Source organism: Pholcus phalangioides, unplaced genomic scaffold (genome assembly GCF_987345545.1).
Source record: "Pholcus phalangioides strain wild (caught in Gottingen) unplaced genomic scaffold, Ppha-v1.0 ptg000010l_1, whole genome shotgun sequence".
In the NCBI taxonomy this organism is placed as follows: domain Eukaryota; kingdom Metazoa; phylum Arthropoda; class Arachnida; order Araneae; family Pholcidae; genus Pholcus; species Pholcus phalangioides.
The window spans coordinates 9,513,384-9,537,795 of NW_028301603.1; the positions used below are offsets into that span (position 1 = coordinate 9,513,384).

A 24,412-nucleotide genomic window follows, 5' to 3' on the forward strand; every position below is an offset into this window, starting at 1 on the left:
ACATCACATTTTTAGCAGGGTTTTCTTGAGCATCAATTATGATGGGGGTTTTAATGAAATATTGGATTGGATTGGATTTTTGGTTTAATGGCGCAAGGGCCAATAAGGCCAAAATGCGCCAAAACAAATGATTAATTAAAAAATGAAATATATATTTTGGTCACTTTCTTGGTCTTTCACTGACCTGGTCCCCTGCTTTTTAGGTCACTCACACTCTTGCAAACTTTCTAGGTCACTTTTCTGGTCATTCATCGACATGGTTCCTTGCTCTGTTAATCACTCTTGAGTTCATTTAGGTGCGTGAGAGTTCTGTAGGTCACTCTTTATCTTGCTCTCTAAGCCTGGTCCCTCGCTCTCTAGGTCACTCTTTTGGTCATCATTCACATACCTGCACGCTGTTTTGATCGCTCACATACCAGTCACTCACTGACCTTGTCCTTTGCTCTCTACGTAGAGGCGGATTTGTGGTTTTACCGCTCTAGGAGGGGTGCCAAATTTAAGTTGAAAGAACGGAAAAAAAGAGCTTTGCGACCAAAAAAGAAAAAAAAATCGTCGTTAAGGGGTGCCAAAAATAGGTCCCTTACGGGTATAGATTTTTTCCTCTAGCCGACCCTACGTTCAGCAACAAGGATGGGCAGAATATTTGACACAGACATCTGGTGGCTGAGTTAAGTCTGCCTGTCAATGTGAGGTCCGGCTCAGTGTATACAAGCTGTAAGGAAAGCTGCTGCTGTTCGTTAGATGTTTATATATACACTGCTGGCCACCCAAATTGCAACATCAAGAAAGACAAGAGATATCGCAACAATATTTATTTTGTAGATAGCATGTTGACCAAGCATCAAATGATTAAATTTATAGACTTCTGTGAAGTGTGGTTCCTGCCAAAATCAGTAGCCAGAGTAGCCACCATTGTTGGAGATCACCGCTGCCACACGCCTCGGCATTGATTCAAAGAGACTTTGGATGTGTTCTTGGGGTACAGCAGACCAAGCAGCTTCCACGCGTTGCCAAAGTTGATCTGGTGTGGCAGCTGGGGATGTAATCTGGGTCAATCGTTGAGCAACCATGGACCACATGTTTTCTATCGGCGAAAGATCCGGAGAGCGAGCTGGCCAGGGAACCAATTCAATCTGGCGATTGACGAAGAACCTTTGGACAATGCGTGCCACGTGTGGTCGCGCATTATCCTGTTGAAATATGGCTGTGGGCAAGCCCTGAAGGTAAGGAAGGACAACTGGCTCCAACACCTCGGAGATGTAGCGCTGGCTTTTTAAAGTACCGGCAATACGTACTAGAGGAGTGCGAGAGTGATATCCAATACCGCCCCATACCATAATACCCGGTGCAGGACCAGTGTGGCGGTGCATAACCCAGCTGTTCAGCATCCTCTCTCCACGGTGTCTCCAGACTCGAATCCGACCATCGTGGTGTTGCAGACAGAAGCGTGACTCGTCAGTAAAGACAATTTCATTCCATTGTGCCGTCCACATCCTTCTTTCATCGCACCATTGGCGGCGGAGACGTCTGTGGTTCTGTGTCAAGGGTAGACGAAGCAATGGACGTCTTGCGGACAGACCACTCTGCTGTAAACGGCGTCGAATGGTACGCGCAGACACTGGATGATGCGGTACAGACTGAATGTGCTGTGCTATGGTTCGTGATGGGGCTGAGCGATCCGTCACTGCCATACGCCTGTCATCACGTGAAGTGGTGCACTGAGGTGGATGCGATCGAACACGTCGGTCCGTCGTACCCTCCTGCATCCAACGATCACATATCCGCATTACAGTTGTTTGGTTTCGTCCAACACGACTACCAATTTCTCTAAAAGATAATCCACAATCTCGGTAGGCCACTATCCTTCCTCTGTCGAACTCGGATACTTGATCAAAAGATGATCGCTGTTTTCTACGAGGCATAATTGATCGTGTTTTTGAAAAAACCACAAGAAAAATACAATTGCCGTACTTCAAATCGTCGAAATCTCCAAGCCTTAAATAGCGCTTTGAAGTGGCGCCACAGGCGCGCGTGATGTGCGTCTGCGCTGAAATTCTAATCATTTGCATATCTCACCTCCGCTAATGCATGTTGTAAATTTCATATTATTTGCATGCTTCCTTCAGGGTGTTGCATTTACGGTGGCCAGCAGTGTATATTATCTCTTAGATGTTTATAGACATCTTCATTTGCAACTGAAGATGTCTACCCCGGCTTCATTCGCAGCTGAATGTCGGCATCGGCTCAGCCGAAGTTGTCTGGCTCTATACTTCATTCATTCGCGGCCGAAGATGTCTGCCTAGGCGCGGATCCACTGGGGGGCGATAGGAACGACCGCCCCTGCCCCCGCCCAAGGACCAAATAATATGGGGAAATTTGTCTGTCCCGTAAAACACGGGAAAATCAAACAACTTACACAACTTGCCCCTCCCGTCACATCGTCCTAGATCTGCGCACCTGACATGGAGAGATTTCAATGGAAACGTAGGGGTCCAAATTTAGACAGGTTTTATATTTTCTCACATCCTGGAACATTCCGGCAACACAAGCGGCAGCAAAGGGCATTCCTATCACCAGACAATGTAGGTGAGATTTAAATGGTTTTTTTTTAATGTGGCAAGAAAAACAAACATCTTAGCAATAACTTGCATATCACTTGCGAAATATTATCTCCAGTTTAGGTTTTGAAAAGAAAGGAATTGATATCTTTTTCTCTATTTTATGTGTTTTCTCTTTTGAATATTTGAGTGTGTCTTAACTGCAAATAAAGAAACAAAAAAACGAGAAGAAAGGACACCACAAGCACTGCGTCAATAGGATGTTTCAACTGGATGCAGATAATATTATGAGCAATGATTGGAATCATCGCCATATTGCTTTCCATCGACACGAGGGTGGAGGGGGGCGAGTTCTATTATTCTACTGATATCTAGCAGTTTTTTTTCCCATTGTTATCTGCTGTTATTGATGCACACGTAAGTGAAAATGTCGAAAAAAAATGAAAAAACCTCAGATAATAAATTCACTTTTTTCTTTGCTGTTTTTTTCTTGGACTTGGTGTAACTGATGCCATCTGGTTCGAGTTCTCGCATCTGCCTTTCCGCGATATCCAGGCTTCTGCTCAGGTCGTGATTGCTTTAGTTCTTGATTTCTCGTTCGAATACTTCGGATGGAGAAGTGGTTGCCGACCATACCACGGATATAAATCAATTTTCAAAGCAGAGAGGGGGCCTGGATCCCACAGTTTCTGCAGATCGCGTCCGTTTCTGAAGATCTGATTGATAGGATTTTAACATCTGGCGTAAATTGTGTTTTCCGATCAGTGGGTGTCTGCACTATAGGCGTCGCCACAGAAGTTATTCCCGTCCGTTGCGCAACGACGGGAAGACATTTGCACGAAGCCGAGATTTGACCGTACCGACATAATGGATTTGAGAACTGCCATCTTCGTTGTTTTCTTCAGTTTACTTGCTGCAAGTGTATTTGCGGAAGAAGATAAGGGTAAGGCCTGGTGAAATGATACAATTAATTTTTTGTCGCATTACTGTTATTTTTATTTTGCACGCTAGAGTTGATTATGACTGTGCCCTAAAGTTGGACAGATTGAACGGACCACGACCAGGCCCTCTCGCTTGTACGATATAAGCTCATTGCCCGGAGGGCGTGGTCGTGCCGGAATTATTTCCGACCTGTGAACCAACTAGAATAAAAAAAATTACAATTAATAATGTAATTATTAATTGCCAATCCGAGGCGGGGAGGGGCTTAACGAGGGTTACAATGGGGCCTAGTGTCAAGCATATGTGATTAAAGAAATGTACAAGGCCAGAAACAAAGGGAAAAAATAACTGTACATGTCTGGGGGCCCTTACGAGGGGTACAAAGGAGGGAGGCCTGGTGACGAGACGGTTGAACTACGAATGCGCGCGTGCCGGTCTCCCATTTGAAAAAGTCTCTACACAGATAGTCGACAGAACTTGAACGCGATGTAATCATATACCACGAAAATTCAGACATTTGCCATTTTCACTTCAAAATGTAGAAGACAGATGGCAGCACCCAGAGCCGACACACACATTTTCAATAATTTTACGCCCCTCTACTATGTATGCATCCGTCGCGCTACAAGGAATGTAATAGAGCTCTGGCTTAGACGACCAGGGATAAGCTATTTTTTATGTTTATGTTCTACACTGCATATACTGAAAATTAATTTAGGGTGAGCCACTATAAAATCCGTGACTTGCTGGTGGGGGGTGAAGGGTTGCAATCAAACTTACCCAATAGGAATTCCTACATGCAGGGCCATCACAAGCGTACGGGAACGAGTGCTTCATGGTTAATGAGACTAAAACGCTGACAGAAAAGTTTAACACCCGGACTTCCAAAAGTTGAGCCCGCGACGGCTGATATAACATAACGGCAAAGCTTTAATCGTGTCCCTCTGTATTGGACGGTTAGTAAAACACAAACAAGCGGTGCTCGGGCGTACAATATGGAGCCTTGGCGCACAGTACTGGCAGATATTGTCATACCAAGTGATGTTGCAACACCGTGGATGTAACAGTTGGGGGGGGGGGGAGAAGGGTCGATTTTGCTTGGCTACTATAGCAATATACCGATTATGACCAATTCCAAACAAATCAAACAGCTGGCCGGAGACCTGTGCCCAGTCTATCGAGGGGTACCAGCTTTTCTGATGATCGGTATATTGTTATAATAGCTACGCGGAATCGACGAGAGGAGCTACCTCTACAACTGTTACATCCGTGGTTGTAGCGTCACTTGGTGAGACAATATCTGCCGGTGCGAAAGGCTCCCACATGTCGATGTCGACACCCCGTCGAAGGCTCCACATGTACTGTAAGTCCGAGTACCACGTGTCTATCTCCGCCTATGTCGCCAATAGTACTTCATCCATAAAGATCAGAATCGCAATGAAAACCTCATGGAATTGCGAGTAACAGGAAAATTCTGAAATAAGCTGTTACTCATATACTCCACATCTTATAGTTGGCTACTTTGATTTCCATATTTCCAGAAGTGATTTACTGTCGCGTGAAGCACCCTCTATTCACAAAAACTTGAACTAATTTTTTTTATGTGTCAAAATATGGATCCTCCTTCATGAGAATAACTTTTTCGCAAACTGTATTCAGATATACTACCGAGACCTTCAATTCTTATGAATTTTTAAACTGTTTACGAATTTATCGGACACTCTGCACTTGGAAGTCCACTGACGAAATTCATAAAAAGTATCTGTTAACGGGAGGTGCCCGTTATATATAGAAGGGTTCTACTGTATACTGTATACGGGGAAATAGAAGGTTCCACTGTATTCTAAAAAAATGTTTTTGTTCACATTTTTTAAATGTTTCATCTTTTTTTTCAAAGAAAATTTCGATTTTAAATTTCGAAATAAATCATTTTACTCATACATTTCCTAAATCTATATATATATAAATTAATTGTCTCTGTGTGTGTTCTCTATACAAATCTACAATTTTAGATCGATCGTCGCCAAATTTTGCATATATACCAAATGGGACCCGACTTGAACGATAGGCTACTTTGAAATTTCGTCAGCCCAGGGCAAATGCCCCAAACGGGCAAAAAACTGTCCGGCAACAATGGTTTTTGGGCCTCAACAATCACTTTCCGAACGTTTACTTTGGTTACCGTGGTTCCCTAGCAATGCGTTTCAGACGTGTTTTATGCCTTTACAATGGTTTGTCACTTCTCTAATCCCGTTACCATATGTATAATAGTTTATGCCTTTATAATGCTTGGCCACATTAGCAGGCAAAGGATGATCCTCAGAGAGATCAAAAAGTTGCCGATTTTACTGTAGAAATGTGGAAATTTAGTGCGGTTTTCTGTCCCATCAATAATTTTAGAAATTGTATTGAATTATCGATTTTTGAAATATTGAGTCGCTTAGAGATATACGAAGCCCAGGAGATTAAATATGAAGTAATTAGCCTCGGACCTACTTTTGAGTTGAATATCCAAGCTATAACATTGATTTCAACATTTTATTTATATCTTCTCAAGTATGAAAATGTATCTGTATTGTCTTTTGATATTCAACTGCATAAATGCATGTGGGTTAGGATATTTTTAAATTAATTATGGGCCCGTAAAGTACACTGATGTCCCTAAATTAAGGATAATTCAGAATCACACGTAAATCGGAATCTAAAGTAAAAATTTCATCTGTAGAATTATCACACACATCTGCAAGAATGAAATGCAAATTTCAGGAAGCCACCAGATGATGCCGATAGTACGTAACAACGACGAGAGTGTAAGAGGGGGGTATATAAGGAATGGTGGCAAAGAAGTAAAATTGTTTACAAGAGTTCTGTAAGGCGCTCGGTGCCATAAGCGAATAGTTATGACACAGAGGACGCATGTGGATGATTTTTTACGTGGTAGAATTATCGGCCGCCTGGAATGTGGGCGTATTCAGATGGAAGTACTCGAGGAACTTGGAATTGCCCAAAGTGTGTCATCTCTAGGCTTTGGCAACGATTCCTAGATAACGGAAATGTCAGTAGACGTTACAGTACAGGTCGCCCCCGAGTTACAACGCCGAATGAAGACCGGTATTTGGCAGTAACTGCCAAAAGAAGCAGACGGAGTACAGCATCCGACCTGTCTCGTCAGCTATCTGCAGCCACGGGTACCACAGTTTCAAGGCAAACCGTGTACAGACGTTTGGGAGATATTGGTCTATATGCTCGCAGGCCTGTCAGATGTGTTCCGCTCACGGCAACTCACTGTCGGCAGCGATTAGCCTGGAGTAGAGAACATGCAATGTGGACATCGTCACAGTGGGCTTGTGTGATTTTTTCCCGACGAGTCCAGGTTTAGCTTGCAGTCTGATTCACGTCGGACTTTCATATGGAGAACGCCAAGTACCCGTTACCACCAAGACAACATCATTGAACGACACCGTTACGGTGGTGCAGCATTGCTCGTTTGGGGTGGAATTATACTGAGTTCCAGAACAGATCTGCATGTTCAAACCGGAACCGTGAAAGCCCAAATTTATCGGGACATCATTCTGGAACAACATGTACGTTTGTTTAGGGGTGCATGGGCGCAGAATTTGTGTTTATGGATGACAACTCCCGTCCTCACCGAGCAAACATCGTAAACGAATGCCTTGAATCTGAGAATATAACCCGTATGGAATGGCCAGCATTCTCACCTGACTTGAATCCGATAGAGCATGTGTGGGACATGCTTGGCCGACGAGTTGCAACCCGTCAACCACCTCCAACATGTGTACCGGAACTTCAGAGAGCATTGCTTGCTGAGTGGAGTGATCTTTCCCAAGATCAGATCGATAATTTGATACTCAGCATGCCTAGGCGTTGTACGGACTGTATTTCATCGCATGGGAGACATACAATGTATTAACCATCATACCAACCATGTAATAGTAAGTTTTTGTAAAGGAGATATTTTTTACAATTGCTCCAGGGAGCAAAAATCGCAGTTTTTATGAATGGTATGATACATACACCATCGTTTTTGTGCTTTATCTTTTGTTTAATAAATGGGCTTTATGAATAAGTAACGTTTGTTTTGTTTCTGAACCTTTATTTGCCGGAGCTGCCATTATCCTTAATTTATGGACATGAGTGTATATCGGAGAAATTCCACGGCTATAATTAAGCATTTTTGAAGTTGAAACAGGCAGATGGATAACTTGGATTCCCCCTGAACTTCAAGGGGAACTTAAGGGGCGCTAAGTATTTCGAAGTATCTAGCGCCCCGACTTCTACCGTGTTCCAGAATTCGACTTTGTAGCATTTTTTTTTTTTTTGCATTATATTTATAGTTTCGGTTAGCAGTTTAAATTATTATTCAGTTTTTTAAAATCGGAAAATGAGCTCTGGCTATTCTCCCATATGAAAAATATGCAGTGCTATTAAAATTGTTTTGAGTTATTTTGGTGCATTTTGTGCTCGTGTTTTCTTCCCCATCCTCCTCATTCGTGCTCCAATTTTTTTTCTCCTACAAGCCCCTCCTACACAATGCTACCTTTTCCAAAATAACCAAAAAACGAACCTCCACCAAGAATTCCTTCACCAAGTATTCTACAATATGACTGAAAAGTATTCTCTTTTGCTCAGAAATAAATTCGGGATGCCGTGAAATTTTGGAATGCCCTGAAGGTTTTCGGAAAATAAAAAAACCAAACAGTGACTGCGACGTCTGCTTGTGTACCGTCAAAGAATCGGGTGAACTGTGTAATGGTAAGGACAAGATATATGTAACGTTAAAATTTACTATACCTTATGTTTTGTGTTATTGGTTTTTCACCTCCGGTCAGCAAAATTTAGTAAGCTGGTTCGAAGTCTGGGTCAGAACTAAAACATCCCGGGGGGGGGGGGGGGGGTGTCAGGTCGCCATGATGACTAGAAAACTGGTGTTGGCGCCTAAAATTTTCTAACTGAGGTTTGCTAAATTGGGTCTACGGGTGACGCAAAGTTTTCTGATTTCGTTATGCTATGCCTTTTAACATGAGAAATTGAAGGAAAATATTATTTAAGATTGTTTTTCTTGAGAAAAATACCATACTTGGCCTCTGAGATGGAATGGTGCCTAAATATATATATATTTTTTCGATATGCCAAGCCCTGGCCTATAGGTTATTGGCGTCCAAAAGGCTTTGGTTGCTGTTGCGACTTCTCCCCGATTCTATTTTCTTATTTGGAGATATTGTGTTGTGTTATGGGGAAAGGGGAAAAAAACTCGCCAACTTTATTTTAAGGGCTAATGTGATGGTAAAGGGACTTCAAAAAATATTAAATAGAGAGAGAGACCACCACTATTATTACTACTTAACTGTACACACACACGCGCGCGCATATATATGTTGCGAATCTGATGTGAAGTTTGTTTCTGTGTAATGCTTGTTGTGTCCTATCATCTGCCGTAACTTTTTCTACCTATGAGTGAAGTGAAATGATTGAATAATTGTAGCATTGTAGGGCTGTTGTTCTCGAAACTTTTTTAATGGACAAATAGACTCGCATTTGCACCTCAAAGTTGGAAACCACAGAAAACCAACTTCAGCCGACCACCACTGTGGCGAAAAGAGAGAGACCGCAGGAAAAACCATAATAAATAATGGGGGGGGGGGTGGAAACAGGAATCCACGATTAACAAAATTAGGAAAGAAGAACTCATGCTGATTAAACAGTATAGAGTACATAGGTCTATCTAGGAAAGTATAGAGTACATACGTATGTCTTTCTAGAAGAGTTTCGGCAAGACTACGCCCTCTGGGGCAATTAACTTTATATCACGTAAGCGGCAGAGACTAGTCTTGCTCAGTTTCGTTCTGCATTGAAGGGTACACGTGCTTACGTGTGAAGGCCAATGCGTAAGTCACAAACGAGGGAGAAAGAAAGAAAAAAACAGGAAAACCTCAGGATGGCGTTTACTATCTGGCGCCAAGTCGAGCAAAACAAGCATGGCCATCCTTTTCTGGAAGTAACTTTGAGACCTCCATATCTGCGCATTGAAGTTGCTCAGGAAACTTGCCATATCTAGAGTATTTTACAAATTCAATCAAACTTCTGAATTTCACTTTTTTATCATTCGTAGTTCTTGAGAAATTTGTACTTGAAGTTTCGTTATTTTGGCACTGACTGACTGACTCACGATCATCAAAACTCCCAGGCACTTCTAGCAGCCCTAGAAACAAGAAATTTTGTATGAAGGTAGTGTTTGGAATACAAAAGCAAGGAAAAAATTAAAAAATCCGGAAAATTCCCCTAGGGGTCATTCAAATATTACGTCAGCATCGAGAGGGGGGGGGGTTTCTGATTTACTGACTTTTGATGACAAGGGGGAGAGGGCAGTTTGAAGGTTGCTTACGTCACCAACCACCCTTTTTTGGAGATATGAAATATTCTAAGCTGCTGACGAAATTTAACTGACGGGGGGGGGGGTGTCAGTGTTTTGCTGACTTTTGCTGACAAGGAGGGGGGGGGGACCTTGTAAACAGGTTCATCGACACAACTTTATGACACAAGACTTTCAGTGATCAATCAGGTGGTACCAAATACCGATATTATTAGACATCCTCGAAAGAACTAAGATATGTGACTAGTTAAAAAAATATATTAAAGCAAATTTTGAGCAAAATATAAAAAAAATATTGCTGTGTATAGTGATTTCAAAATCTCTTAAAAATATATATTGTTATATTGGGGTTTATTCATAATTTTATCGTGTATCGTTGTAGCAAGGTTTTACTGTACTTGGACTTATTTAGTGTTGTATACCTACGTCTGTTCAGCTATCCTTTATATTTCTTTTGAAAATATAGGTTGCAAATGTGGGGAGAAAGGAAGTTTCACGGGATGTTCAACTGAGTTGGGTGAAAATCTCCGATTTCTATGCTATTGTGCAAAAGGTTTTATTCTAAGAAATGCAAGATGTGAAGGTGAGATGGAAGAAAAATTGAATTGCCAATAGATGTCTCACCACCTAAATTCCTACCCTTCCCCCTTGTTTTTTGGATAAAAACCCTTCCTGATAAGTTTCTTTGAGCTTCAAAATATCCTAAAGCACCCTTTATTACCCTACATCAGCATATCTAGAAATGATGGAATTCTTGATCTTTCTTTAATCCAGTTCCCCAAATGTCCTACGGCGATCTAACCTTTTTTTCCTGTTCATCCAGAAACTGAAGCTTGCCAGGGAAATAATATGAATCAACCCTGTCCATATCCTTCCTCAGAACCAGAACAAAAAAATTTACATTTTACCTTTGGGAATTCATTCTGACAACAATTTTCTATCAGGATTTGTGCAAATTTATAATGCTTATATTGCCTTCCAAAATTGAGAGTATTTATGAACTAAATTGATAAAACTTTGATGAAATGTAATTCTTATGTGTATATCGAATGATTTGTTTCAATTGTGATTCGCTATGCGAAAATTATGCAACTCTGGCGTTGAATGAAAAAAATCGTTTTTTCTTGAGTTTATAGATATTTTATTACAAGAGTATTCCCTATTTTAGATTATTATGAATTGTTGAGAAAAAATAATTCTGTGAGGGTTGGTACTAACTTTTCTGAGGACATTCTTTCATTTCTCATTCGTAAAAAATTGATTAAGATAAGTAGCACGAATGCTTAGAGAACTGTTCCATATCACTTCATAGCTATAAAACCTAATCCAATAGGAAACTGCATTACTTGCCCAATGCAATCACCAAGTATCACATGAGTCGGTTATAACTAGTAATCTACAGTCATTAGGAGTAAAAATTTTCTTAAATATTTAGCCAATCTTTCATTTTTTTTTATATACACTGCTGGCCACCCAAATTGCAACACCAAGAAAGACAAGAGATATCTGCAAAATAAATATTGTTGCGATAACATGTTGACCAAGCATCAAATGATTAAATTTATAGACTTCTGTGAAGTGTGGTTCCTGGCAAAATCAGTAGCCACAGTAGCCGCCATTGTTGGAGATCACCGCTGCCACACGCCTCGGCATTGATTCAAAGAGACTTTGGATGTGTTCTTGGGGTACAGCAGACCAAGCAGCTTCCACGCGTTGCCAAAGTTGATCTGGTGTGGCAGCTGGGGATGTAATCTGGGTCAATCGTTGAGCAACCATGGACCACATGTTTTCTACCGGCGAAAGATCGGGAGAGCGAGCTGGCCAGGGAAGCAATTCAATCTGGCGATTGACGAAGAACCTTTGGACAATGCGTGCCACGTGTGGTCGCGCATTATCCTGTTGAAATATGGCTGTGGGCAAGCCCTGAAAGTAAGGAAGGACAACTGGCTCCAACACCTCGGAGATGTAGCGCTGGCTTTTTAAAGTACCGGCAATGCGTACTAGAGGAGTGCGAGAGTGATATCCAATACCGCCCCATACCATAATACCCGGTGCAGGACCAGTGTGGCGGTGCATAACGCAGCTGTTCAGCATCCTCTCTCCACGGTGTCTCCAGACTCGAATCCGACCATCGTGGTGTTGCAGACAGAAGCGTGACTCGTGAGTAAAGACAATTTCATTCCATTGTGCCGTCCACATCCTTCTTTCATCGCACCATTGGCGGCGGAGACGTCTGTGGTTCTGCGTCAAGGGTAGACGAAGCAATGGACGTCTTGCGGACAGACCACTCTGCTGTAAACGGCGTCGAATGGTACGCGCAGACACTGGATGATGCGGTACAGACTGAATGTGCTGTGCTATGGTTCGTGATGTGGCTGAGCGATCCGTCACTGCCATACGCACAATACGCCTCTCATCACGTGAAGTGGTGCACTGAGGTGGATGCGATCCAACACGTCGTACCCTCCTGCATCCAACGATCACATATCCGCATTACAGTTGTTTGGTTTCGTCCAACACGACTACCGATTTCCCTGAAAGATAATCCACAATCTCGGTAGGCTACTATCCTTCCTCTGTCGAACTCGGATACTTGATCAAAAGATGATCGTTTTTTTTAAAAAACCACAAGAAAAACACAATTGCCGTACTTCAAATCGTCGAAATCTCCAAGCCTTAAATAGCGCTTTGAAGTGGCGTCACAGGCGCGCGTGATGTGCGTCTGCGCTGAAATTCTAATCATTTGCATATCTCACCTCCGCTAATGCATGTTGTAAATTTCATATTATTTGCATGCTTCCTTCAGAGTGTTGCATTTACGGTGGCCAGCAGTGTATTTGTATGATTGAATAACCTTTATTTTACTATATCCTTGTGAAATTTGAAGTCGATCGAACCAAACTTTTCGGAAGATGGTTAATTTACTGTGTCATACACTTGGTTTTTTTAGGCAAACCGTTTGTTTTTAACATTTTTAAGATCTCTTATTTGAATTTTTTTGCATGGAATATATTATATAAATGATCTGGTTTTAGATAGCTTATGTAACTGGACTAGATTATGTACCTATGCAATTAGATTAGAAGATTATGTATGTAGATATCATTATATTGCGGTTGCATGAAGTCATATCGTTTATGCAGGTTCAGTTAAATGTTAATTTTTCATTAGTGACCTTTAGGAACAAAGATTACAATGCCCGTGCTAGACAGGGCAAATCAGGCAAGTGGTTAAATAGCATTTGCATAAAAGACATTTATATTTCTAAAAAAATCATTCAAACTTCTAATAATTAAGGGTAATTAACACTATTCCCATTATTTAATCCTTAAATATTTCTTATTTTAACAAAAGCCAACTTTTTTAAATTTAATTATTTTATAGCATAGCTTATAGTTTTCCACTAAACTTTTTGTTCCATCTCACCCCCCCGCTTCAAAAAAATTATTTTCTATCCCTCCCTACTATACGCAGCCCATAACTGATACTGCTCACCCCCTCCCCCAGGTGGAAATGTTACCCCACTTTGGAAAACCTTGGCTTAACTTATAAAATTAGTTTGTGTTCGAAAATTCAATGTTGTTATTAACCATATGATAGCGATATTTTCTCCTAATTGCTTTCAATATGCTTAGTTAGGAAGTTATCTTTCAAAACTGATGGGAAAACTAAATACAAATACAAAATGTGTTTAATGAAGCCCAACGCAGAATAGTTGTGGATGGCAGATAAGGTGATTATTAGGGATGGGACGAATAGTGATTTTGGCCGTATACGAATATTCGGCTGATGTTTTGGCCGAATACCGAATATTCGGTTGATATTTTGGTCGAATACCGAGTATTCGGCAACCGAATATCGATTTTCTTAAAGAAATCAGCAAAATTATAAATAAAGTTGGTGTTTTTAATTGAAATGAAATTATTGGTAATTTTAAATGATGTATCAATTTTAATTATGTAATTTATTTTTAAAATAAATATTAAAAACTGTGGTAATTGAAGGATTTATATTGCCATGACACTGACAATCAAATTTAACGATAATATATAGTCGAACTTATGGTTAACTCAAAAGTCTAAAGTCACTGGAAAAAAGTTCGATTTATTCAAAATTTGAATTATCCAACTAATCTATCCTGGACCTGTAAAAAGGCTACAAATTGCAACTTAATCATCGACATTCACATGGGGGAGGGATTATAATTATAAATTATTACAATTTTATCTCGGTTACAGGACGTTTCCAAATTTTTATTATTTATAATCATAATAATTGATCTTAGCTAAATCAATTAATTAAAACAATTCATGATCATCAGTAGCAAAACTATTTTCCAAATTTTGCTTTTCATATATTCTTACGCTATCAATGAAATATTATTTCATTAATGCATTTTATAATTTTCTCAGCCACCTCATTGGACATTACTGCTGCTGTGGCGTTGTATTTGTACTATAAAAAGATTCAGATTTTGAATGGTGCACTTTGATCCATAGGTTGAACAACATAATCAGTATCAAGTAGTAGGGATGGGGCAGTAGTAATTTGGCCGAATAACCGAATATTCGACAGCCGAATATCGATTTTCTTAAAAAATTCATCAAAATTATAAATAAAGTTGGTGTTTCTCAATTGAAAATAAAATTATTAACAATTTCAAATGATTTATAATGAATTTTCATTATGAAATTTAATATTTAAATAAATATTAAGAAACTGGTAATTGAAAGATTTTTTATTGTCATGATAGCGACAGTCAAAAACGAAGAGAATTGATTACAGAAGAAGATTTACATACATTGATTACAGAATCAATGTATTTCTCAACACTTATCACAATTTCATATCTAATCAAGAAAATATCAACCATTACTTACTGTGAACTAGTAATGCATCATAAAATTTACGGTTTATTTTCTTACTTCTCCTCTTTAGATGTTCTTTGCTCCCCTTTAGCCCCTTTCAGTAGCTCAATACGTATGTCTAGGTACATCCTTCAGTTAGTGAACTTTTAATTTATGTGAAAAATTCCAATTAATATAATATTTTAAAATTAGTTTTTTGTGTTTAGATTTACACGAGATATTTGAAGCATTATTCGGTCGAACCGAATATTTGGCAAAAGGGCGAAATACAGAATAGCAGCAGCCGAATATTCGTCTTATCTCTATAGCTGAAGTTCTGATTTCAAAATGCTGTAAAATAAAAACCACGGGTCAGAATGACTTGAAAATTGCATGAATTGCATGACATATATTCTGTGTTTTGAAGTCAGCCAACTTTGCAATCCAACAGCTGTACGCAATATTCTTGCGGTACCCACAAAGCCAATGGTTGCAAAGCTTAAGGCCAAGTGTTGCGCCATCTTGTTATTCCCGAAATTGGCTTCAGCAGATGCATTGCTGGTGTTGCAACGTGAATCTTGATAAAAGTTGCGCTGTTCGCACACAATGATACTGTTGAATAGCCGAAATGATATGGTTGCACAAAATAGATTATACCAGGGCCATCTTTACCAGTACCAGGGCTGTAGAAAATACAGCCAGGGTGGGTTTTATTGGCAAAATGAGAGAGAATTCAATTTCTTTCTCCTCTAGTTGAAAATTATCTTACATAAGTACAGATATGTTTACATTCTTTATTATGTGTGAATATAAATCTCGCATGCATTAAAATTATATTGATTAATAAAATGGAATACTCGTGTACTGATTGGTACGAAGTGTTTCCATAGAATTTACACATACACCCACCAGTAAGCTATCCTATTTTGAGCTTCAAATATATTAAATTAAAAAGCAGGGCAGTTTGAATACTTTTGGGTAACATGATAGTCTCTCTCTAATATGTGAACTCATTAATAAATAAACATTATTAGTATGAATCTATAATTTTTTTATTTTCATGCTGCATACCATGCGCCATAATATCAGCAGCTTTCGAAATCATTGGTAGTCTGCTGGTCTGAGACCACTGACAACGCAATCAGACCACCGAGAAAAAAACTAGCGGTCCGCGGGACCAGAAGCGAAAAACTTCGTCCCTCCCCCCTCCCCATTCCCTGTGGGGATAAATTAATTGCGGAAGATCTCCTGTGGGAGAACCACCGATCCGCAGTCGTTTCATATTGTCTTAGACGTTTTAATGTTGAAAGATAAATGTTTATTGCTGTAAAAAATATATTTGGAAAACCGTGTCTATGTCGAAATTAAAAACTTTATGAGCTCAACTGATTTTGCTGCATTATAGAGTATGTGTATTAAGCGTTGCCTCAATGCTTGAGCATCCATTCTATAAATCAATATTTTTCCGACATTTGCATGCCATCCTACCACCATAGGCTCCACAAGGGCATGGGTGACAGGGCTCTAATCCTGGGGCCGACAATTTTCACAATTTTTTGCTTTTTCAAGCTATAAATTAAATATAGAAAGGCCCATGAAAAGTCTGACTGGAGGAGGGGGGGGGGGGGCCGCAAAAGATCCCAGCCTAAGGGGCCCTGTTCCCAGTAGTAGTAATAGTGTGGTGGTCTCTCTCTCTCTATTTAATATTTTTTGAAGTCCCTTTATCATCACATCAGCCCTTAAAATAAAGTTGGCGAGTTTTTTCCCCCTTTCCCCATAACACAACACAATATCTCCAAATAAGAAAATAGAATCGGGGAGAAGTCGCAACAGCAACCAAAGTCTTTTGGATGCTAATAACCTAGGCCAGAGCTCAGCATATCGAAAAAATATATATATATTTAGGCACCATTCCATCTCAGAGGCCAAGTATGGTATTTTTCTCAAGAAAAACAATCTTAAATAATATTTTCCTTCAATTTCTCATGTTAAAAGGCATAACATAACGAAATCAGAAAACTTTGCGTCACCCTTAGACCCAATTTAGCAAACCTCAGTTAGAAAATTTTAGGCGCCAATACCAGTTTTCTAGTCATCATGGTGACCTGACACCTGGGATTTGTCCAGTTCTGACCCAGGCTTCGAACCAGATTACTAAATTTTGCTGACCGGAGGTGAAAAACCAATAACACAAAACATAAGGTATAGTAAATTTTAACGTTACATATATCTTGTCCTTACCATTACACAGTTCACCCGATTCTTTGACGGTACACAAGCAGACGTCGCAGTCACTGTTTGGTTTTTTTATTTTCCGAAAACCTTCAGGGCATTCCAAAATTTCACGGCATCCCGAATTTATTTCTGAGCAAAAGAGAATACTTTTCAATCATATTGCACAATATTTGGGGAAGGAAATCTTGATGGAGGTTCAATTTGGTTATTTTGGAAAATGTATTATTGTGTCGGAGGGGAGAAGGGGCTTGTAGGAGAAGAAAAGTTGGAGAACCACGAATGAAGAGGATGAGGAAGAAAACAGGAGCACAAAATGCACCAAAATAACTCAAAACAATTTTAATAGCACTGCATATTTTTCGTATAGGGGAATAGCCACAGCTCATTTTCGGATTTTAAAAAACTGAATAATAATTTGAACTGCTAACCGAGACTATAAATACAATGCAAAAAAAAAAAAAAAATGCTACAAAGGGGAATTCTGAAACACTGTAGAAGTTGGGGTGCTTGATACTTCGAAATACCTAGCGCCCCTTAAGTTCCCCTTGAAGTTCAGAGGGAATCCAAGTTATCCATCTGCCTGTTTCAGCTTCAAAAATGCTTAATTATAGCCGTGGAATTTCTCCGATATACTTTACGGGCCCATAATTAATTTTAAAATATCCTAACCCACATGCATTTATGCAGTTGAATATCAAAAGACAATACAGACACATTTTCATGCTTGAGAAGATATAAATAAAATGTTGAAATCAATGTTATAGCTTGGATATTCAACTGAAAAGTAGGTCCGGGGCTAATTACTGCATATTTAATTTTCTGGGCTTCGTATATCTCTAAGCGGACTCAATATTTCAAAAATGGAGAATTAAATACAATTTTTAAGATTATTGATGTGACAGAAAACCTCACCAAATTTCCGCATTTCTACAGTAAAATCGGCAACTTTTTGATTTCTCTCAGGATCATCCTTTGCCTGACCCTCAAAGCGATGCTGATGATGATTATGACGTCTATTCAAAAAGCCTCATTACTGGGAGTATCGAAAATGTGGCAAACCATTATAAAGGCATACACTATTATACATATGGTAACAGGATTAGAGAAGTCACAAACCATTGTAAAGACATAGACACTAGGGTAGAACGAAAAAGGGTGTTTTTTTCACTTTTTTTGAGAAATTGATGTTGCCTTAGTATCCAAAAGATGCCTTTCAAGGTTTTAAGAAGTTATACCAAAATCTAGGAAAATATTTTAATGGCTTGAGGTTCCTCACAGACCCTAAAGGTCGAGCAAAAAGACTTTTCTAAGAACACATTAAAAAAAATCTTTCCAAACATAAACGAAGTTGATGATTTTTGAAAAGCATTCTCTAAAAAAAGAAAAACACTTAATTTAAAAGTTATTCAGTACATGAGAGGCAAAACTGAATACATATATATAAACCCAGAGAAATACTCAACAAGTTAAGAGTTCTATATATAAGAGTCATAACTGACAAGCATATTTGGTTATTTGTAGCTGTCATAGCTGTCATGGCAGTTGAAAGGAGAATTTTTCAAGCTCTCCGAATATAGTGATTGATAGAGGGAGATGAAAATAAACCCCCCTTTTTTTTTGGGGGGGGGGAGACAAAACTATAAAAATGTTCCAAATTAGAAAAAAAACAAAACAGTTTGACGATATAGGTGTTATATAGGAGAATGCCTCCATTGCCTCCTCTGTTATCACACTGTTATTACATTTCACGTTTTTGCAAAATAGTCCGCTTTTTTTTTTTTTTTTTCAAACGATGGGAAAGTACTCCTTGATTATATTATGGCTTAAATGAAGCCTTCACGACAGCTGATGTCACGGTTGCTGATACAGCAAGAGATGCTTCAGTTACGAGTCGTACGCACCGTTCAACTGCTTGTGTGTGACACGGAAAATTCGGTATAGATGGAAAAGCAGGTTCGGATCATTTTCGTGGGTCCATTTCCTGATTTTTTATAATAGGTGGTTCAGTCACTCGCACTTGATCACATGCAATTAGTTCCGAATAGTGCTTAGCAGAAAAGTTTATTTTCGGAACATGGAATGCACAGATTTCTGCTTCTGATAATCCTTCATTTCTAATTTTCAGAAGATTTCTTTTGATTCTCAGTTCTTTGTAAATGAGATTCTCATTTGAGAGCAATAAATTCTCTGGGTGGGCGTAGAAGTTTTTCTCCCATCGCCCCCCAACACAATCTAACCCATAGGATCCCATGTTATACCCGTAGATTCTACCGCCCCCTGGAACATTCCATCGCCCCCCCCCCCCGAGGGAAGTAACGCCCACATTGGGAATCACTGATCTAGATGCTTCACAGGATGCCTTAGAGGTAACTCATTAAAGTGAAAAAGACAAATAAGACATTGCAAGGGATGGCCTATTTCTTTCTCTATTAATTTGATAACACCATTTTTATAACCAGTATTTGTAATAGTCCCGTCGCATACGATCGCCATCAATTCCTTCGTATCAAAATCTTGTTTCAAAAAAGTCTAGGATTGATGATTTTATATCCCTTGCTCTACTACTCTCTTGGAGTTGTATGACCGAGATAAATTGACTCGGGTTCCTGCAATATGCTTATATGTTCTTCAGATATGGAAAGAATCACCTTCTTTCACATTAGCTAAGGTTTTGTCTTTTCGACCATGAAAATATATTCCTGTCACATTTTGTTGTAGGAATTTTATCTTGCAAAAGATGGTAGAACTTCAAAAGCAAATGAAGTTCTTGCTTCGGCACCGATTGATGGACCAGCTTCAGTTACTGGTAGATGGAAATGCTAATTTCCACGGTAAACTGTGTTTTGGCTCGTATAGATCACTTTCCTCAGAATCGTTGGATATAGATGAGTTTTCATTGGTTGATGAAATAGTTTCCACCGTTTCTTCTTGAGATGGACTTCAAATGGGATACCGTTTTCATTTTCCTTTGTTCATTGTTTTTCAATTTCTTCGTTGTTAAGATATCTACTCGACCAATGGCCATCTTGCTTGTACTTCTTTGATCTTGCAAGAAATCTCGCTCTAAATTTTGGACCTTTCTCAACTTGTCACACTTAAATAAGTGTCTACACTACAATAAAAGTCTTCAAAATCACATTTGCATGCTGCAATGGCGAACAATTTCCGTGTTGAAAAGATTTCCCGTTCAACTTGAAAGTTTGAGAATCTTTCCTTATTTTCATATTTTTCTGAAGATTCTTGTATTGGGTTCCGTTCACAATCCCGACAGACGAAATCCCGACAAGTCAAAATCCCGACAGGGTCGAAATCCCGACAGATCAAAATCCCGACAGGGTCGAAATCCCGACAGATCAAAATCCCGACAGGGTCGAAATCCCGACAGGTCAAAATCCCGACAGGGTCGAAATCCCGACAAGTCAAAATCCCGACACGGTCAGAATCCCGACAGTTCAAAATCCCGACAAGTCGAAATCCCGACACGGTCAAAATCCCGACACTGTCGAATTTAAAAATTCAATTTCGCCGTATAAGCCGCACTTCGTGATTTCTGTCGGGATTTAAATTTCTCGCGGCGAGGGGCGTTGGGGCGACGATGAGAATGATAAATTGCGATCAAATAAATTTTTCAAATTTTAATTTCGCCGTATAAGCCGCACTTCGCGATTTCTGTCGGGATTTGAATTTCTCGCGACGAGGGGCGTTGGGGTGACGATGAGAATGATAAATTGCGATCAAATAAATTTTTCCAATTTTAATTTTGCCGTATAAGCCGCGCTTCGGGATTTAAATTTCTCGCGGCGAGGGGCGTTGGGGCGACGATGAGAATGATAAATTGCGATCAAATAAATTTTTCAAATTTTAATTTCGCCGTATAAGCCGCACTTCGGGATTTGAATTTCTCGCGGCGAGGGGCGTTGGTGCGACGATGAGAATGATAAATTGCGATCAAATAAATTTTTCAAATTTTAATTTCGCCGTATAAGCCGCACTTCGTGATTCCAGAGGCCTGAGTTAGGTCTGACCGTTCATCGCATACAAGTTCCAAGGAAAAATTGATATTCTTTGCCTTTGTAGTCTAGTGGGCTCACCCAGAAAGCTCGAGAACGGGGGTTTGATTCCTAGCAAGAGCACAGGTGAATTTTTCCTTCCTAACTTCATCTCGCATCAGCCAACCGTTGAAACCTACGTATAGATAGCGGGAAGTGATATCATCCTCGGAAAATATAGTGTGTGTGGCTCAAAACAAAAAAATCTAAATTTTTCTTTGATTTCCCATCCCTTAACTTCCAATTTGAAAGTTGTTGCATTGTCTCTCCTGATGCCAACAGAAAAATTGCATGTTTCTCAGTGCAATATTCGCTAAGATATTTGAATTCGAAAACTGGAGAAAAGTTATGAAAAGACAGCAAAAACTAATCGACAACGCTCCTTCCCCAAATTTATGCTGTCCTTTCCACCTTTCCTTCGAATTTTGAATTCAAATATCTCGGCGAACATTGTACTTGTCAACTTAGATTTTTTTTGTTGGTCTCAGGAGATACGGTGCAGTCACTTTATAATTAGAAGTTTTAAAAATTTATATTTTTTTATTTTGTTACACACTGTGTTTTCACTCTCAAAACTGGTACAGGGTAATTTTTGAACGCCTTTTGAGCATTTTTTCAAACTGAAATCATCTCTACCACGGATGCTTGAGAAGACAATGGCCGTATGGCCGTACTAACTCTTAAAGGACACCCTGTATGCAACTACACTACCACACAATTTGCATACTCTCTTCAAAGCCTTAAGACCAACTTAGAGATAGAATTTTAAGAAATTTTTTTGGGAGTCTCAACAGTATAAAATAAAACTACTGACAGAATTTTATGTTTATAGCTTCGTAGTGAGAAGGGGGGAATTGGGGATCCGGTCCCTTCGAAATGAGAGGAAATGATTGAAATAAGGTAAAACATGGCCAAATTTATTATTTGACCACCTTGTCCCCCCCCCCCCCCCCGAATGGAATTTCTAGATACGGGCCTGACCTTCAGTGGTTGCGGCTCGGCGATGAATCAGTGAATTAATCTGTCAAGACATGTAATTTTATACATATGAATAAAAATATTTCTCTACTATTACATTGCTTTCGAAAACCTTGAAAATTTTAAATTAAGATCTTCATGAAACGGTCTAACTTTGTGCAATATCATTTGACATTTTAAGTCTATTTGAAACTTGAGCGAGAAAGAATTTCGAAAAATTCTCAAAGAAAATAATAAGGAATAGCAGTGTTTCTGGAGGATAGAAAAATCGATAAATGCCAGAAAAAGGCAACCCTGAATCCTTTGCTTTTCGCCAAGTTGGAAAAGTAAATGAATTTCCAAATTATTGATCTCCATTGATCATGGTATGCGCCACAAACCACTTGCAGCGACAAGCGGAAATCCCGACAGAAATCGCGAAGTGCGGTTTATACGGCGAAATTAAAATTTGGAAATTTTATTTGATCGCAATTCACTATTCTCATCAACGCCCCTCGCCGAGAGAAATTCAAATCCCGACAGAAATCACGAAGTGCGGCTTATACGACAAAATTAAAATTTGAAAATTTTATTTGATCGCAATTCATCATTCTCATCGTCGCCCCAACGCCCTTAATCGCGAGAAAGTCAAATCCCGACAGAAATCGCGAATTGCGGCTTATACGGCAAAATTAAAATTTGAAAATTTTATTTGATCCCAATTCATCATTCTCACCGGCGCCCCCACGCCCCTCGCCGCGAGAAATTCAAATCCCGGCAGAAATCGCGAAGTGCGGCTTATACGGCGAAATTAAAATGTGAAAAATTTATTTGATCGCAATTTATCATTCTCATCGTCACCCCAACGCCCCTTGCCGCAAGAAATTCAAATCCCGAGAGAAATCGCGAAGTGCGGCTTATACGGCGAAATTAAAATTTGAAAAATTTATTTGATCGCAATTTATCATTCTCATCGTCACGCCAAAGCCCCTTGCCGCAAGAAATTCAAATCCCGACAGAAATCGCGAAGTGCGGCTTATACGGCGAAATTAAAATTTGAAAAATTTATTTGATCGCAATTTATCATTCTCATCGTCACCCCAACGCCCCTTGCCGCAAGAAATTCAAATCCCGACAGAAATCGCGAAGTGCGGCTTATACGGCGAAATTAAAATTTGAAAAATTTATTTCATCGCAATTTGTCATTCTCATCGTCACCCCAACGCCCCTTGCCGCAAGAAATTCAAATCCCGACAGAAATCGCGAAGTGCGGCTTATACGGCGAAATTAAAATTTGAAAAATTTATTTCATCGCAATTTATCATTCTCATCGTCACCCCAACGCCCCTTGCCGCAAGAAATTCAAATCCCGACAGAAATCGCGAAGTGCGGCTTATACGGCGAAATTAAAATTTGAAAAATTTATTTGATCGCAATTTATCATTCTCATCGTCACCCCAACGCCCCTTGCCGCAAGAAATTCAAATCCCGAGAGAAATCGCGAAGTGTGGCTTATACGGCGGAATTAAAATTTGAAAAATTTATTTGATCGCAATTTATCATTCTCATCGTCACCCCAACGCCCCTTGCCGCAAGAAATTCAAATCCCGACAGAAATCGCGAAGTGCGGCTTATACGGCGAAATTAAAATTTGAAAAATTTATTTGATCGCAATTTATCATTCTCATCGTCACGCCAAAGCCCCTTGCCGCAAGAAATTCAAATCCCGACAGAAATCGCGAAGTGCGGCTTATACGGCGAAATTAAAATTTGAAAAATTTATTTGATCGCAATTTATCATTCTCATCGTCACCCCAACGCCCCTTGCCGCAAGAAATTCAAATCCCGACAGAAATCGCGAAGTGCGGCTTATACGGCGAAATTAAAATTTGAAAAATTTATTTCATCGCAATTTGTCATTCTCATCGTCACCCCAACGCCCCTTGCCGCAAGAAATTCAAATCCCGACAGAAATCGCGAAGTGCGGCTTATACGGCGAAATTAAAATTTGAAAAATTTATTTCATCGCAATTTATCATTCTCATCGTCACCCCAACGCCCCTTGCCGCAAGAAATTCAAATCCCGACAGAAATCGCGAAGTGCGGCTTATACGGCGAAATTAAAATTTGAAAAATTTATTTGATCGCAATTTATCATTCTCATCGTCACCCCAACGCCCCTTGCCGCAAGAAATTCAAATCCCGAGAGAAATCGCGAAGTGTGGCTTATACGGCGGAATTAAAATTTGAAAAATTTATTTGATCGCAATTTATCATTCTCATCGTCACCCCAACGCCCCTTGCCGCAAGAAATTCAAATCCCGACAGAAATCGCGAAGTGCGGCTTATACGGCGAAATTAAAATTTGAAAAATTTATTTGATCGCAATTTATCATTCTCATCGTCACCCCAACGCCCCTTGCCGCAAGAAAT

General features: G+C 39.6%; 1 protein-coding gene across 2 annotated transcripts in view; it reads left to right on the plus strand.

The window, feature by feature from the left end:
• Positions 1-3,100: 3,100 nt before the first annotated feature.
• Positions 3,101-24,412, plus strand: part of LOC149080860 (uncharacterized) — a 131,206-nt gene continuing 109,894 nt past the window's right edge. For both annotated transcript variants that reach the window (XM_089237537.1, XM_089237538.1), the window contains exon 1: positions 3,101-3,501. In XM_089237537.1, coding sequence (XP_089093663.1) covers positions 3,426-3,501 — 76 coding nt within the window. In that variant the 5' untranslated portion in view covers positions 3,101-3,425. The remainder of the gene's footprint in view (positions 3,502-24,412) is intronic.